Source organism: Pipra filicauda, unplaced genomic scaffold (assembly GCF_003945595.2).
Source record: "Pipra filicauda isolate LSUMZ 115617 unplaced genomic scaffold, ASM394559v2 scaffold221_size1283894_pilon, whole genome shotgun sequence".
Taxonomy (NCBI): domain Eukaryota; kingdom Metazoa; phylum Chordata; class Aves; order Passeriformes; family Pipridae; genus Pipra; species Pipra filicauda.
This window is the reverse complement of record NW_024104334.1, coordinates 329,431-341,856: the sequence shown is the minus strand read 5'-3', so window position 1 is coordinate 341,856 and position 12,426 is coordinate 329,431. Positions and strand designations below refer to the sequence as shown.

The window sequence follows — 12,426 nt, the reverse complement described above, 5'->3', positions numbered from 1 at the left end:
TCCGCCTGGGCCGGGCCCGGCGGGGGCAGCGGCGGGAGGAGGATGCTGAGCCCGCGGGAGCGCGGCGGGGACCTGGCCCGCTTCTACACGGTGACCGAGCCGCGGCGGCACCCCCGCGGGCACACCGTCTACAAGGTCACGGCGCGGGTGAGTCAGCGGCCGCTGCCCGGCCCCTCGCCCTGCCCCTCGCCCCCGCCGGTCCCCGGCCTGCCCGGTGCTCGGTCTTTTAAAGCCGCCGCTGTGTGCGGAATAGCGCCCGTGGGGAATCCTGACGCGCCTGGTCGCGACGTGGAAGCCGCTGTCAGGGACACGGGTGGGAGGGAGGGAGGGAAGGTGGGACACGGCCCCTCCCGAGCCGAGGCTCTGTCGCCTCCTGCAAACTTGTAGCTTCAAACATAGCGCTGTAATGGCCTCAGACGCGCTTTGCAATTGACTCTCAGTTTCCTTGCTGTCTGGTGCAGGGCGTGCGAGAGGAGCTTAAAACCAACCAGCTCCTTCTTTTCCGCCCCCCTTCTTCTGCCCCAGATCCCTTGGATAGGTTGCGGTGGAACTGCCCAGCCTTCCTGCCGGCCCCGCGGCGCACTCGGTTCGGGAGCGGAGCCCGTGGGCTCGGCACGCCAACGCTGGCAGCGCGGAGCTGCTTGGGCTGGATGTTTAGGCGGTGTGCGCCTGGGAGAGTCCACCCCTCTTTGGGCAGGAGGGGTCTGGGTAAATCAGAGAGGCCTAGTAGAGAAGAAGGAAAGCTGTTGCAGATAACTGGCTATTGGGAGAGCTGGTGTGGTAGCTTTGCTGAAAGCTCCGTCTCTTCCCCTAGGGAAATTCCTTGCTTTCTTTTCTCCTCCACTTTCCTATTTAAGCCAAAAAGAGGAAGGAGACTAAGTAAATATATGGAAGTAGGCGCAAGAGGAGTGGGAGTTCAGCTCACAGGTATGGTGGGATATACTGAGAGCATCAGAAAGCATCACAGAGTTTATTTAAATGGCCTCTGATCTTGTAGTTACTGCAGCTATAGACATCCTCCTTGTAAGAGCAATATATGCTTATATGCATCCTTCCCTTAATTCAAAGTATACAGCATTCTATATGTGTATATATATTCTAGTGCTCAGGTTGTTAGACTGTGATAAGTGTGTATGATTTGTGAAATTAAAAATATTTTAAATTTTTTTTTTCTGGTCAAATATATATATATTCGTATCCACCAAACATGAATGTGTGACATGTTTAAACCATTCTTTTTGGTCCAATAAAACTTAGTATTTGTTAAGAGAAAAAAAAAAAGAGTTTTTTTCCCCTATGATGTTTTAATTTAAAAAGCCTTTCTTGAGATAGAGGCAAGGAGGAAAACAGTGCCATCACATCTTTATATAGTAGCTCACGATGGGCTAAATCTCTATGTGTATTAGGGACTAATAGTAATGAACCAAGACTTCTGCTTATTTTACTCTGATGACTTTGTTCTTATTGACTAAAGCCAGTTAAAATTCTCAGTGATATTTTGGTTTCTGTGAAATTGTTAAAAAACAAGTTGTGGCTAACTAGTTAGGGGTGTCACTCTCTCTCCTTGTCCCATAAGTTGTGGATACGCTGGTGCTTTTCCAAGTGAGGCAGTGCAGAATCAGGTGGTGCGCTGACTGCGTGTGATTTAGTACAGAGCAAGGCACTGATCAGTCTGTGAGCTGTCCAAATTAAACTGAGCTGACCAGAGATCATTAGTTCTTTACGGTATTTTGATAGCTAAAATCCTCAAAGTGAAAAATTATTTTGCTTTTATGCAGCAAAAGATGGTTTGGATTCACAAATGTAGAAGTATAAATAACTTTTGTTTCAGTAGGGCACTATCTGGTAATCTGTTATGTATTACTTCAAGTGAGGATTTGGGGAGTTAGATGCAGAATAAAATGATTTAAAAATAATTAAATGTACATACCAGGTACCCTCTCTTTTTCTTTCCTCCTATTCCTCCCTCCTGTTCCTGCAGTGATCTGGCTCCATGCTTGATATCACAGCACTCCAGCTGTATTTGCTTATCTGATGCTCAGCAACTTTAGGGGACCACCAGAAAAAAAGTGAGGTGGATCTTCCAGTTGTATTGAAGATCATTCTGACTGAGATCTAGGGTAGTCAGTACATGTTAGTGGAGATTTGTAGTTACTTAGTGTGGTATATGAGTGAATCTTTTGTGAAATGCAGTTATATGAATTTTGTGTTTCAATGCAATGATAGATAAATAATCATGGATGAGAAAGCACTTGTTTAGCATGTCCCTAAACACCTGACCCACAGCATAACTACCCATGCAGTCTCTTCTGAGTGCTAAGGAGGTCTATCCTTATTGCAGCTTGTTCTTGAAGGTTTTGTTTGTTTAGCAGAGAATATATATTTTATTTACTTGTAAACTGTGTAATAATTGGAAATGCAGACAAGATTAAATGAATATTGGCTTTTTAATATCCATTTTCAAAGGCTAAGGAAGAGAAAGAGATATTAGCAGGTTGTGATATGAGGAGTATTCTTTGATGATATCTGAAAATATAGGCCACTAATAAAAGTTCAGCTGATTTGGAAGATTACAATTATTAATGATAATTAAAATTCTAATGAGTTATGTTGGATATCTGCAGGTCAGACAAGGAACGGTATAATCTGAAATACTTTGCTCAATGGTTAGTATTCTTGTAGGATCTCTGTTTTTCAGAGCCTAATGCAGTAATTGTGCATTGCTTAGCTCATTGGTGGGTATCCTAGTGTTATTTTTAAAAATAGGTTAAAGTTTCTTGCATTAAGGATTTGTGGAAGGAGCTGACTGCATTGATCTGCGTGGAAGGATTAAAAAAGTACACGGAAAATTTGGGGGATTGGGTTGTCTTTGCCAAGTCTCTAGGTTGATTATAGGTTGGATGGAAGGGGCAGACCTCTTCTGAGATGATTGACCTTCAGGAAAGGATGTGAAGAACAAAGTAGGACAACACATAAATTATTGCATACTGACTTAAAGTTGGCATGGCTGGTAGATATAGAAGGCAATGTAACATTAGAGCAAGTGTGAAACAGGGCCTCTGGGTTTTATTCCAGATTCTTACTAACTGGCTGGGTAATTACTCATCTCTCTGGGTTTCCTTCTGCCCATCTGGTAACTTACCTTGCTGCCAAAACTGTTGCAAGGCTTTAACTAAAGGTGAACTGCAAAGCAAAGCAGTTGGTGTCTGCCCTTTGGTGTTCTTCTGTGATGTGTAGCCATGCCTGTGATATTTTCATCCCCCAGCTCTACGGGCTCCTTATATCAAGTACACCAGCTATTAGAAAAGAAGATTAGAAATATTTCACCAATTATACTTATAAACTGCCTGGTGGTCAATGAAAGAGCAACAGCCACCAAGGTTAAAATTTGGTAAAGTTGCCAAATGTTAGATTACTCAAGAGTGAGGAAAAGTTGAGAAAGGTTTTATCAAAAGATAGACTACGCTGGAAGAAGAGGACTTTGATGTGCTGAGGTGAGAGAAAGAACTTAGACTTGTGAAGGAAAATGTTTCAGGTCTTTCGGAGGATAGCTAGAAAAGGTAACACTTTTCTGTTTTGTGTCCTCCACAATGTGTGAAAGATGACAGTGACTGGGTTGTGTAGTAAACTGATGGTATGAAATCTGGGAGGCTTTGGCAAGGATTCTTGAAAAATGGAAGGGAGGAAGAGAGCTAATTTGTGGGGAATGTAAGGGTATGTTACTGTCATGTATCAAGAGGAAAGTGTAGATTCAGTGACTTCCATCTCAGAGCAACAGCTGCCTGGTGCTTGTGGTACAGTGGGATGGAGTGTGAGTCTCTGGGGTACAAGTAGTGTGGACTCCTTGTGCTTGCCTACACGCATCACCTGTTCACAGCATCAATTATTCTGGGGTGTGCCACTGTGAGGATAGTCCCAGCTGGATTGAGAATGCCCTATTTTGCTTTAGCTAACAATGGACTAATTATTTTGTTAAACAGCTTTGGCTCTTATAATGAAGGACATACTGACATGCACAAGATAATTGCAGTTATGAATTAAAGATGTCTCTGTTTGGTTTGTATGTTTGTGTGGATATGCTCTTACTGCTGTTTATAAGACCAGTTCAAAACTTGGATTACAAAGGCTTTTGCAATCAATATTTATTTAAAGAAAAAAAAAAACCCTGACAAAATAGAGGCATCTTTATGGTGTGCAGCCAAGCCTCGCTTTTACTGCAATCTTCCCCTGGACAAAGTCGTTTATAATTAATTAGGCAAAGAGTATTTAAGGAGAAACAAATACGCAAGGGTAGAGTCAGATGGCTTTGTCTGCGCACTGATGGTTGTAAGTAAAGTGGAAATACTGTCTTAGTAAATGAAAAACCTCACATTTAGAGTGAGGTGGTGTGCAGCTTATGTAGCTTTATAAAAGCTTTATAGCCTGAACGAGCTCTGCTTATTGGGAGTAATGTGGCCCTACTAAGAATTAATAGGAAGAGGCTGGAGAGACGAGTGAGGATGTGCTCTACCTGGCTTTGTTTTGAGAGATGCCTTTTGTGCCATTCTGCCTAGAATGTACATCTTGCTTTGTGATCATGACTGACTCTGCTGCTAAAATATCTCACCATGTTGTATTTGGGTATTAGGCTTCTCTAAAACTACCTGAAAACTTTTCTGAATGTGCAGGAACATGCAGCTGTCTGCCTTTTTCCAGATTTTTCTCTTCAGCAACAAATCATTATATGTTACTCTTTAACTTTCAAACCGAAAATCCAAGTGCTTATTTTTTTTTGTTTGTTTTGCTTTTCAGATTGTTTCAAGAAAAAATCCAGAGGATGTCCAGGAGGTAACAGTTTAAACTTGTGCAAATGTCTTTATGTATCACACTATGCCTTTTGAAACATCTTTGATGTAATTTAGCAGTTTCTGTGTGTTTTGTCATTGTAATTGAGCGAGCAGTTTTCGTATGTTTTCCGTTTGTCTTCAGCTCTCATAGTTGAAAACAGTAGCTGCTGTAACATGTTGCATTTTATCCCTCAGTGATGAATCGTGACTTGAAACAAAGTCTTAGGGAGTAAAGTGTCTTTTGATGACAAAACTGCTTTGATAACTTTGCAAGCTCTTTTCTCGGGGCTGGAATTGGCAAATTGATGGTTACTTAACTCCTACTGGTAAAATTAGAGATCAGTCCACAATTCAAGTCTTAGGTCTCAGCTGTAGGTACTTTTTTCCTCTTTAACCACTTCACTGAAAAGCCTACACCATTACTGTCTATTAGTGAAGAGTGAAAACGGAGGAGCATAGGAGTAGTTGAGAGAAATTAGACTGCAAGTCATACATTATGCCTATATCTCTGAGTCTCCTTTAGTATTTTTCCACTGATATGCTTTGATAAAACTTTAAAATTGCTTACACTTTGCCTCTTCTGAAAAGTCTATGAATAAGGATCTGTGGTATTCTTGTGCCTCTTAAATGCCTCAAAAGTCTGTCACAGAAGCCATTTATTGATACAAAAAAGTACATCCTATGTGTGGGTTGTGAAATTTTTTTTTTTTTTTAGATTAAGAAACTTTTTTTCCCCCCCCTCTTGATTTTTTTTCTGGAGTAATGACTTGACGTGGATACTATTACACTATGTACATGCAAAATCTTCCTTCAAAAGCACAACTTTATGGCTTTTCAGACACTGTGTAACTTATGCATATGTTTGATTTGCGGTGCAGTCTCTTACTACAGTTGAGGAGAACCTGCATAGATGATGAAAGAAGAGCTCATAAATGAATTCATTGCGTCTCTCTGTGTGGTCAAACATGAGTTATTGATTAGTGGCTTGGCAGAGGTGAGAATTGGCTAATAGACCTAACATGCCTTTATTGCATCTTTTTTTGAAATCTCGAGAATCAGACAAGCATGAGCATTCCTGCTTTTTGCAATTTTTTTAATGTCTAGAAGATTAAAATAACCTATCAGAATCAGAGATGATCATGGATCTAGTTTTAGAGCTTCATTACTGTAGTTTGTAGCTTGATGTTCACCTTTTCCAGGAAGACTCCTGAATTGAACCTACCCATGAGCACATTCTGCCATTACCTAAATCTTCATTTGTGAGGAAAAACACTTTATAGCAGCTGTTGATGAGCCCATTCATCAGAAAAATATATTGTAAGTGTCTTTCAGTTAGAGTATTGCATGAATGTATGTTAAGGAGTTTTGACACAGTAGCAAAACCGTATCTTTTAGTTATTGCTTTGATCTGTGGCTGTAGGTGAGCCACGCAGAGTTCCACGTTAGACAATAAGAGGACATAAATATGCTATGAACCTGTTGATGGTTGTCCTTTTCCACCCTTCATTGTACCAAATTAATGATTCTGCTTGTGGCAGCATGTGGGGTGATTCTGTTATAAGCAAGCATCTGAAAATAATGAGTTATTAAAAGGAATATCCTAGATGGTAGTTGCCATAAGGGTGAATTGTAGTCAGAAAACTCCATAAATTGGGAGCTTTTCTGTTATAGGAACCTCTTATGATAAAAATAGAATTGTGGGCAGCCTTCCAAAGAAAAGGAATATGCCCCTAACCTGCTCCCACTGGAAATAAATTTACCTCAGTTTTCCAGGATTAGAAATTGAATAGATAATTTTGTGCACACAACCACTCCATTGCTTTAGGATCTGTCTCATGCAACCCCCTTCTCACACCCAGATAGGACCACATAGCTGTGCCTGCCTCCTCATTCAGAAGTCTCTGTCACTGCTGTGATGTTAATACATACATTACATATGTACAACTGCACATGAGTCTGTGTGCTGTGACCTCAGCTCTACCTGCCAGTTTTCCATCACATCTTTTAGCTGCCCTTTGGGACACAAACCTTTACTACAGCATCTCTCCCACTGCAGCCAATTACAATTCAATAGAATCCCTGCTGTTGTTGTTGGGGCAGGAAGGACGATAACCTTGTAAGGGCTTCCTTCTCAAAAGGATGAAAGAAATTAACGTGGAGTTTTGTGTGAGGAGTTATTAGATACAAAAAGGCTGGCATACTGAAGTTTAATTGCCTTGTTTCTGGGGACTGATGGTGGCAACATGGCATGTAAGGCCATTGCAGCTAGGGTAATCTTGTGGGTTTTTTCCCCTTTTTAATCAGGGAGGAGAAAGGCTTGTTCATTGTGGAACAGACGAGTTGCATGAGTTAATAAGATCCACTGGCTCTAGCCATGACAAGCACCTTATTGCGTTACAAGTGTAACATATGTTTTATGATATACTTGCTGTGCTTCGTTGGGCCTCGAAGTACAGTGTGTCCTTCCTCAAAATCTGTTTTCTAATGAGCGTGTTAGAGTGGGAACTGCTAACTTTGCTGAACCACATGTGTGCAGAGGCATGTTTTCCGTGAGCTTGTGAAAGGTTTTAGGATGACCTTGACTGCTTTTTGCTATGCAAGTTACTTATGGATATTTATTTTTTTCCTCTTGACTCTTGGGTGATCGTTTGCAGCATGAAAAATGATGCTTTTTTAGTAGAGCAGAATCTCATGCTTTTGTTTTCCGGCAGCTTTTCATGTTGTCCCCAAATATTGACAATACAGTTACTTAATGTTTAAAGAATTCACCATCTTAAGCAATTTTACTTGCTATACGTACACTGCTCAAGAAGTGCTAATCATCCACTTTCTAGATATTGGATTAGATAGAAGTACATAATTGAAAAATTATTGTTTCTGATAGCAAAATGACTAGCAGGCCTTCTTGAGATTCCCCCGTTTGTTGAACTTCACCAAGTACCAGTTATAGTTAAGTCCTGAACATGCGTGCCAATAAGTGAGTCTGAATCAGAACTGCTAGTTTCAGTATAGCTGAGTTGATAAGGTGGATAGAGTGTCACCATACTAACACTTTGCATATCCACTGTTAGTAGTCATCTTGCCCCATATCTGCATTGTTCTGTAGGTAGGGCTTGCATCTGCTGAAACTTGGAAGGCCTCTGATCTTAGTGTTTAAAAATAATCCCCAAACAAAACCCGTCCAAAACACCAACAAAACAACAACAAAAATGTGCTAAATCTAAATGTTTTACTTAGCTTTAACTCTGGTTTGCTTGAAAGAAGTACCTTTTCAATTTTGATTGCTCATGAGGGGTCAACCTGTTAAATCATTCAGAAATATTTGGAATATTTTAAATTGTGGTTAGTTGTATTAAGCTAATTGGGATATTTGAGTGATGCAACAGGGGAATCAACTGCTGAATGCATTGCAGTTTCTCTTTTTTTTTTTCATTCTGTTCTACTTTACATTACTGTTGAGGTTTATTATGATGGCTTAGTGAGTCTGACCAAAAACAAGATCAAGATATAAAATATCTTTGTTAATTTTTTTTTCATCCTGATAGCAAAACGGTTAGCAGTCAAGCATAAATTTTGTTGTTTAGTTCTTTCCTTGGCTTGATTTTCCTATTGGGTTCTCCTTCCTTGAATGGAAAGAATAGAAAGAATGGAATGGAAGAATGATAAGGTAGATACTTGACTGAGAGATGACTACTAGGTAAGGATAGATAGAAAAACCTGGTATAATGAACCAATGCTGTCTTAACATTCCTAAAGTTGGAGATTTTGTCCAGATTACAAAAGGAATATATTCTTTTTTGATCAACGTTACTACTAATAAACCGTTTAAAATGGGGGCTTGCATTTACATCTACATTTTACATACGCAATTTAAGAGCTGTTTTGTAGTCCTGGGTGCTTAATGTGCTGTCCTTAAGAATCCCTTACTGGTATTGATTTCTCTTCACTCCTTTCCTCTTTTGTTGTTGTGTCTCTTCCCCCCACCTGCAGCTGCGCCAAGCACAGCATGCTGTTGAATGTCGGATAGTGCAACACTCCTATTCAGCGTTTTTTCCTCTCTTACTGGTTCCCTATGTAGGTCTGGATCTCAGTGTGACCGAAGCAGTGCTGCCTTTGGCCTCTCTTGTTTCTTTTTTTTCAGCTTTGCCTTAATGTTTTTTCTATGCACTGTAGTGTTGTTGCTAAAATACGGGTTGGGGACAGATAATGACCATTTTTTTTATGCCTGTTACAGCTGACAATTGAGATTGTATGTGTTTGTTAAACAAATTTGCTCAAGTTGGTGCTGTGATATGATTAAATAGGTGTATTTGTGGTGTGATGCAATGGGAACAATGAACCTCACTAATACTTCTCTCCCCTTTCTCTGCTTCAGATAGTCGTTTGGAAGAGATACAGTGACTTTAAGAAACTGCACAAAGATCTCTGGCAAATCCATAAAAACCTATGCAGACATACAGAGCTCTTTCCACCTTTTGCCAAAGCAATAGTATTTGGTAAGCATAATATCTCCCTGACCTGCTGAAGTTCTTTGATAACTCAGTATCTATAAATACATCTTGTTTTGCAGCTGGATGGGAAATTTTCCATGTGCTTTTGCTACCCAACTTACTTGTAGGTGTGTTGGTATCACCACTTGATACTTTTATTTATTTTTGTAACAGGGATATTTGTGTTCTTGCCTCCATGTTAGACATAGTAGCTGAGATATCTTTACAAGGTACATTCCCCGTTTTCAGGAGAATAAAGTCTGTCTTAACTTTGTGAACAGCACTTGAACAACGAACAGTTTTTCATATATGAGCTGTCTCATTTTTAGTGATGAGTTACAGTAAAGTATCAAGTGCTTGTTACAGAAAAAGATTTTTATTTTAGGAATTGGAGTGCAATTGTCAGTTTTATCTAGATAGGCTTTTGAGATCACTTTTACATATGCCAGTTAAATATTTCACCAAAACCTGTGGATTGTGACTCTACAGGAGAAACAAGTGACAAAAAGGAATTAGATCTTACAGATCTTAACTTAATCCTGATGTATATGTTCTCATGAATGAGCTACGGGTGGATTTCCAGTGAAATGGTGTGACTCCATATAGAATTCCACCTTACCACACATTTTTCAGCAGTGCTGTGTTTATAAAATAAACTTTTTTAGTGTGTGTGCTTTGTGTTCAGCACAAACTGGTGCTGTTTTTTTTTTTTTTTTTTTTTGTGTACATATATGTCACACATCCATTGGGTTTTTAAGCATTTTTCAGCGTTTTTTTTGATGTATTAAGCATATTTGGCATCTCTTTTGATGCACCTACTGAATGCTTTGTGAGTGTTTCTGAAGCGTTTCTGTGGTGTTGCTACTGTCTGGAATGGGTTTTGTGCTTGTTGGTGTGCATCTACTGCCTGCTTTCCAGCCTTTTCCCCCAAGCATTTAAAAGTTGTTTTTTCTTCTTAATTTATGGTGTCCGGTAAGTGTTTGACATTTCTTTACATGCATCTATCATGTCACATTTGGTTTGGTTTTGTGTAAGCTTTTTGGTTTCTAAAGTGCTTTTGGGGTTGCTATAGCATTTCCATGGTACTTATAAATTGTTTTAGTCTGTTTTGGTTTTTTTTTAAGCACCCAACCTGTGGTGGCTGTGATGTTTGTTGTTGTTGTTGTTGTTGTTTTTTTTTTTTTTTCTTTTTGCATATTTTTAAGCATCTAGCATATTTGGTGGTTTTTTGGCAAATATCTACCATGTACTCTCTTTGTCGAGATTTTTGGTGTAAATTTTGTGCTTTTTTTTTGGCATGGTTTTTGGTTCCTAATGCATCGCTGCAGCATTTTTGTGTGGGCTTTTTTGATTTTTTTTTTTTTTTTGTCCAACATTTCTTAGGTGTATTTTTTTTTCATGCATATACTGCAGGTTTTTAAGCATTTTTCATCATTTTTTTAACAAGTCCAGCATGTTTGACTTTTTTTTTGACTTACATCTACTGTGTGCTTTGCAAGCGTTTTTGAGGCATTTCGAATTCTGTAGAATGGGTTTGGTGATCCTTTATAGTTTGTTGGGTTTTGGGTTTTTTGGGGGGGTGTTTTTAGGTGTGGCTTGGTTCCTAGGGCATGGCTATGATGTTATTTCTGTCCTGGATTTCTTTGGTGGTTTTTTTAGCATACGTGTACTGTATGATTTTTCAGTGCATTTTTAAGTTATACGGTGGGACTTTTTTGTGTGTCCAGTATATTTAGTGTTTTTTTTAACATGCATTTGCCATGTGCCTTTTGTCATGAGCATTTTAATGGGTTTTTAATCTTTGGACATCTGTTTGGCATTTTTTTTTTTTGCATGAGTCTACCACATGCTCCCTTTTTTTTTTTTTTTAAATGTGGTTTTTGGCAAGGTTTTCAGTTTCTAAGATGTTTTAGGGTAGGCTTTTGGGTTAAGGCCTCTTCATATTGTTTACAAGTTGGTTTAGTGTGGTGGTGTGTTTTTTTTTTTTGGTTGTTGTTTGTTTTTATTTTTTATTTTTTTATTTTAATTAGCATTCAACCTGTGTTTATGGCTTTTCTGTGCACCTTGTGTGCTGTTTAGTGTCCAGCCTGTTTGACATTTTTTTGAATGCATCTACCATGTACTGTATTTTCAGCAAAGTTTCTGGTCTGGGTGTTGCATGATTTTTTTGGTGTGGGTTTTGGTTCTTACAGCATTGTCACTGCATATTTGGCTTGACTGTGATGGTGTTCTGAGGGTCCAGCATGTTTGGCATCTTTTGGCATGAATTTTAATTTCCCATGTGCTCCTTTTCTGTCCCCCCATTTAGGTTTTTGCACCTTTTTTTTTCAATGTTTTTGGTTTCTCAGGCATTGCTGCAGTGTTGTTTTCCATTGTCATTTTGTTTCTTATGTGTTTGAAATGTACAGCACACTTCAGCATGGGGTTGGCTTTTTTTTTTTTTTGCCTCCTGCTGCCACATGCTTTTTTGTGATTTCTTCCCATATTTTTTTAGCATTTTTAGTGTTCAGCACGTTTGGCATTTTTTGGCACACATCTAGTGCATCCTTTTGTATGTATTTGCACATTTTCAATGTGTTGGGCCTGTTTTTATTGTTATTGTCATACATGCTTTTGTATGTTTTGATGCGTGTCGCACATTTTAGCAACCAGGCAGTGTTTGGTGTGTTTTGACACGTATCTAGTGCTGATTTTTGCAGGTTTTTTGTGTGTAACATATTTTAGCAGTGTTAAGCATGCATCTAGAGCATATTTTCCCACGTTTTCTCTGTGTCTCACATTGGTATATTTTATTATCCAGCATGTGTTTCACGTTTTTTGGCATGCATCTATTGCATCATGTTTTTTCATGTTTTTCCTTTTGTAATGATTTTAGAGTGTTTTAGTGTCTGGTATGCTTTTGGCAGTTTTTTGCATGCTTTCAGCATAAGCTTTTGGGCTCCCTAGCATTTTTTTTTGGGTTTTCTGTACTTTTATTTTTTATTTTTTTGTTGAGTGATGATTTTTTATTTTTTTTAATTTTCTCCTCTTTGTGTGTGTTATGCTTCTTGGTGTGGGTTTTTTTGTTGCTGTTGTTTGGTTAGGATTTTTTTGCTATTTACTATTACTTT

General features: G+C 39.0%; 1 protein-coding gene across 1 annotated transcript in view; it reads left to right on the top strand.

Annotated features, from left to right (window-relative positions):
• Window positions 1-22: 22 nt before the first annotated feature.
• The window catches only part of RPS6KC1 (ribosomal protein S6 kinase C1), an 88,077-nt gene continuing 75,673 nt past the window's right edge, over window positions 23-12,426 (top strand). The window contains exons 1-3 of the mRNA XM_027723745.2: window positions 23-147; window positions 4,792-4,827; window positions 9,202-9,322. Of these exons, the coding sequence (XP_027579546.1) occupies window positions 43-147; window positions 4,792-4,827; window positions 9,202-9,322 (262 nt within the window). The 5' untranslated portion in view covers window positions 23-42. The remainder of the gene's footprint in view (window positions 148-4,791; window positions 4,828-9,201; window positions 9,323-12,426) is intronic.